The 5,687-nt window shown below is 31.7% G+C and overlaps 1 protein-coding gene across 2 annotated transcripts; it reads right to left on the bottom strand.

Moving 5' to 3' along the window:
* Positions 1-206: 206 nt before the first annotated feature.
* LOC143555451 (tetratricopeptide repeat domain-containing protein PYG7, chloroplastic-like) lies at positions 207-4,317 on the bottom strand. Of its 2 annotated transcripts, none has more exons than XM_077044994.1 (4): positions 4,187-4,317; positions 3,679-3,736; positions 536-798; positions 207-454 (listed from the first exon to the last, which is right to left on the bottom strand). In XM_077044994.1, exons 1-4 carry the CDS (start codon positions 4,310-4,312, stop codon positions 269-271), a joined length of 633 nt encoding a protein of 210 aa, XP_076901109.1. In that variant the 5' UTR covers positions 4,313-4,317; the 3' UTR covers positions 207-268. The 2 variants fall into 2 exon arrangements, with proteins under 2 accessions (XP_076901109.1, XP_076901110.1); XM_077044995.1 differs by having other exon boundaries at positions 3,679-3,733.
* Positions 4,318-5,687: the final 1,370 nt, after the last annotated feature.

Genomic DNA, 5,687 nt, shown 5'->3' with positions numbered 1-5,687 from the left:
TTGCACTGATCGAAGGTGATGAAGTGGACACTAGGAGTTCTGGAGTTCGAAAGAGTATTATCTTATGATTTCAAATTTAAAAAGTCACAATTACCCTCACATGAACGGCACATGACATCAGCATCTGTTAAAAACTAACTAAGATTAACGGTGAACTAAGTTTGCAATTTTTAAAACCTAGGACCAAACTTGCACTATGCCAACCCACAAGGACCATTTTTGCAATTTTCTCTAATAATGATAATAATAGTAGTATCAGTAATAGTAATTACAATAATAACAACAACAATAATAATAATAATAATACCTGTGCAAGATCCTGGTCATCTCCATCCCATTTTTCAATTGCTTGATTCAAATACTTTGTAGCAGCCGGATAGAACTTCCTTCTTAACATCACTGCCCCGAGTTCAAACAGTTCCATTGAACTTGCATCACCACTTCTCACTTGTTCCTGTCATTTTATTATCAAATTAATATAAAACAAACCAGACTGACTAGTTATTATGAGTTTGTGTGGTGAATATGAATTTACCTGCAACTCTTTAGCCGAAAGATCAAGTTCTCTGCGGACAAGAACTTGGCGTATGACAAAAAACGTTCCAACGCCAAGTAATCCTAATAACAAAAGAAGGTAGGAGAGCTGGATTCCTAGTTCAAACAACTCCCCAACCTCATAAACAGGATTTATTTTCAGATTTTCAGTTGCTGCCATTGCAGCTGCTGATGTCATTGATCCACTTGAAAACACTGCCATACTAATCAAGTTCTTTCTCACATCTTTCCCACTTGCTAATTCTGCAAACAAACAAAAAAATATTACAACCAAAAACAAAAGATTATATTTCATCAATCAAATTGGCAACCAAAACCACTAAGAATCCATATGTTTTAAATCTACTGCTAATTATAATCCTATATATTGATATGCAGCGTCTATTTTGCTAATCATGCCTCCATTCTTATTCTTAAAACTACGGTGGTGGAGGCTATTGTCATAGTGGTAAACTTTGTCAACTTATTGCTATTCAAGTAAATAAACCTACTTTGGGCCTTCAGGCCATATAGTAATAAACCCTATTGTGACATTCGTCAATTTCGGTTCACTTTTGTTATGTAAACCCGACCCGTTTGTAACCCGAACATTTCAAATATATAAAATATTGGATCTTGTCATTTAAAATATATAAAATATATAAAATATATATTTTTTATATTATGCATTGTTTGACCATTTAAACATACCCATTTTTATGCAAACCATAAAAGAATCTTTATACCCAACCCTTCACTCCTTCCCTATATATACACACCCATCTTCTTCATTTTACTCTTGCTACATCTCCAAAAACTCTCTCAAACTCCATAGATTCAAGGTTGTTATTTCTTATGTATTCTTGAAGTTTTGACTTCTCAAGTCAAACTAACTATAGTCTTTCATTCTAACTTGTTCATCTAACATTACTAACTCTTGAATATGGTGGTACATGTATATAATACACACCCCTTGTTTCCTTTATTTGTTACTTCACCGACTTTGGTTGGTTAAGTTTCGAATGTCATAAGGCAAGGCTTCATGGAGGACTTCGTGTTCTTGATATATATTTACACACACATAACTTATTATACATATCACTTATGACTAACTTCTAACCCTTTAGTTTGTTCATCTTATTTACAAGTTCCATGGTGTGGATTTGTATAAGACTAACCTCGGTTTAACCAAAACTAGTCCAAACCGGAAACCGAACTTTTGTTTACTAGTTTTGTTAAAATAGTTGTTTAAACATGTTTATTGCTAGATTTGAGTTTCAAAAATCATTTTTACAAGTTCTTTGATATTAAGCATATGGAATCCATCTATGAACTCGTTGGGAGATGGAAACCGAACTAAACCGAAACTTTTACTTAAAAGACTTGTAGTTAACTTTTTTTGTTGTAAAATTTAAGTTTTCTTCATTTATAAACCAATATACAAGTTCTATGATATTTGGGCATGTAGAACCATCTATGAACTATTTGTGAGATGGAGACCGAACTATACCGACTTTTACTCGCTTAAGACACACTAGTGTGTTTTTAGTTATCAAGACTTGTATATTTCTTTAAAAAAATAGTTTACAAACTGATTTTAATTATTTTCTTAAGTACTTGGAATAGTTGGATCCAACTTGATCTCATAACATAGCTTGGACCGACAAAACCGAACACTCGCTTAACGTGCGTTGTTAGTTCTAAACAATAGATCTACATACTTGGTTAAGTGTTAGTATGTTTTAATGAGTTATCTCATAACAATTAATATTTTGGAAAGTTGACTTTGGGTTTGACCATTTGTCAAGACCCGAACCGACAACCCGAACACTCGTTAAAAACCCGTTTTAGTATCTTTAGCTTAATGGAACTTGCATTTTAGCATTTTCCCCACCTTATTACTTAACATTGGTTAAGTAAATATTAAGGTTAGATACTTTAACCCGGTTTTGAGCAAACTTACATTTTTTAAAAGGGTTATTATTATAAATTCTTAAATAGTTACATTTTAAACCTTGAACTTTAATTGATTAGTTTTTGCAACAATTATTTTATTTAAAGATCTTCAAGACAACCTTTCTAAATCCAAGACTTTCTTTTATTTAGGCTTCATACGTTAAACTCGTCGTTCCGGCAAATCTCCAAATAATCAATCTTTCAAGTTTATTACTTGAATGTGAGTAACTTCATACCCCGTTTTCTATCTTTTATTTTGGGGGTGACATTTCAACTTATCTAAACTAAATATTTTATACTTGGGTCTTAAACCACAAACGTTGTTGTATACCTTACTTGAATAATTGCTCGATTTGGTGTTCTATGCTTATTTGACTATGTGTTTATCGCTTTTGGATGGTGAAACTATAAATCCTAGACCATTTGGCAACCCCTCATGGCAAGGTGTCGTTAACGTAATGCAATTAACGATAACTATAAAATCCTAAACTATTTGGCAACCCCTTATAGTTGGGTGTCGCTAACTTGTTAGCGATAACTATTTATCCAAGTTTATAGCTATTATTTATGGTTTTGTATACTAGTTTTGTGGCTTTTCATACTATATATCTATTGTTCAAACTTATGAATTGCTCACCAACCTTTGTGTTGATAAACTTTATTTTATGAAATGTTACAGGTTTGCATCTAGGTTGATTATGGAGTTCGGTGAAGAAAACATCACAAATACCGTTAGGATATTAGCAAAAATGAACAATATTTGATTTGTTATATTTTGTTATATTTTGTTGTATTTGAGTTATGAATATTTGGTTATGTGACATTTTCGATGTTGTGAAATGAAATGAGTTTGTTAAATATTGTCGCTTTAAATAGTGTCATGCGCTTATGAGCAATCGTTGCACCCCGGCATGTTCCGCCGCCTTTGGTCGGGGTGTGACACCTATGAATAACACTCAAAACTACAATTAACATAGGTTTACAAATTAAGTGAAGAGGCTTATATGGGAGCATGATTTCTTGACCACAACCTATTAAAATGTTATGAGCTTTTCAACATTTCTTTCATCTTCGTGCGCTATATAGTATATACATTGAGCAATCACACATGCACATGTAGCAAAAGAAAATAGTATAGATTTACAAGAATAATATACCACAACAACAAGACAAGGTTTAGGGAATTACCATCGATTTTAGCTAACGCGTGTATCTGAAAAGCTCCCATTCCTCTTCTACATGTCTGCTTAAAAATAAATGAAAAAAAAATAAGAAGTTGTTGCTACACAATATCTCATGACTACTCCCGGCTTTTGGTCGAGATTGATCTCGGCGATTACTCATTTACTTATGAATGAGTTGGTATGAAATAATAATAATATACCAGCACAAAAAAAAAGTACATAAAAGAGGTTTGTGTGCGTCCAAATATAGAGGTAACAACTTAATTTGTGTGAAAAGTACCTCGTAATCCAAACTCTAAATTGGGATATATGGATTATGTTGCAATGGCATCCATATAAGTGTTACTTGATTTAAATTAATAATAATAATAATAATAATAATATCCTATCTCGAGAAATTTGAATTGATTGTGTCAAATTCCCAGCTAAACTGAAACAGAGTATTTAGTTACCAAAATTCTCTAATTTCTAGAAATAATATGAATAGATAATTTAGAGTGAGAGTGAGAGACCTGAAGGAATAAATGATGTTGAGGAGTGATGGGAAGCTTGTGAGGATTGAAGACAGAAGAAGCAGCACGAGAGGAAGCAATTTGCTTCAGATTCAGTGAAGGTATAATTCGTGACTGAAGGATCATCCTTCTCTTCTCCAACAATTTCTCACTTCCGACCGAGAGTCTGGATAGATGGATGCTGCCTCAAGATAACTTTATTATTATTATTATTATTATTATTTCTATGCTGCCTCAAGCAACCACTTCACTCCACTTAATTATTTAATTTAATTTAATTTAATTTAATTATTATTGACTAAATTACACCCTTCTATTATTATTTACAAGGAAGAAATTAAGGATGTGGTTCATGTTGTTTTCAATCATTTTGTAATTGTCTCCGGATGGATGTATATGTTACAAATCGTCATTTTGTGCTTCCATTAGATATTTAAAAAAACAACAATTAATGAAACTTAATATTAAAACTAAACAATAGGGTAAGGATACTAAGAGAACCCTTTGCAAATTGAGAACTTTGAGAACTATTTTGGATCACTAAAAACACTTTAAAAAAATCATAAAACAAAAAATAATAAAAATTTTAGAAAAGTAAAAAAACCAAAATTCTTATATTTCATTCCGGTTTCATTAAAAAACGTCGTATTATACACATATGTATAATTTTATATAATCCTTAGTTACGTAATATACACATATGCACAGTATCATTTATATTAAATTATACACATGTGTACAAAAAAATATGTAAATGTACATATATGTATAAATTATGCATATGTGTATATAATTTAGCTAAACCGAGTTTTTTTTTTATGAAACCGGGATGATAAAATAAGAATTTTGGGTTTTTTTTAATTTTTTCATTTTTGCGTTTTTTTATGTTTTATGACTTTTTTTATTTTTGGGTTTTTTTGTGGTCCAAAATGGTTATCATAGTTTTCAATTTCAAAAAAGTTCTCTCATGATCCTAATCCCTTAACAATAAACCAAAAAAAAAACAAGTTTTAAGAAAAACTCCCTAACTCCCACCCATGAGTCCATGACCACCGCTTATCACTATCTCATAAGCTAAAAAATGAAAATAGAAACTTAAATTTAATTTACTGTAAGAGACCACTCAATCATATTATCTATTGTCACACTTAGATGATCATAAGAAGACAAGTCCACAACCTCTCCCATAAGATTTGATTGCTTTTATGGTTGGAGAGAGTATGGAATAGCAAAGACAAACAAACGTGCCTTAAATTTTGTTTTTATGTGCAAAACGTCGAGGAAGATATTCAGGGTCATCAAAGAAACAATTTAAATATTAGAATGCTTGGTCAAACTGGTGCAACCATTTCGGAATATGGACCCGGTGCTGAAATTCATTGGAGGTTCACTGAGATGTTGGCGGCGGTCAGGTTAGGAAGTTAGCACAACTACTAATTTATTTAGATTATTCATTAACACCAAAGAAAATACATGTTTAAAATTTGATACCACATACAGG

This window comes from Bidens hawaiensis, unplaced genomic scaffold (assembly GCF_021521415.1).
Source record: "Bidens hawaiensis isolate Kalapana, Puna unplaced genomic scaffold, B.hawaiensis_p1.1 tig00018132_1, whole genome shotgun sequence".
Classification (NCBI taxonomy): domain Eukaryota; kingdom Viridiplantae; phylum Streptophyta; class Magnoliopsida; order Asterales; family Asteraceae; genus Bidens; species Bidens hawaiensis.
This window is presented reverse-complemented; position numbering and strand designations above follow the sequence as displayed.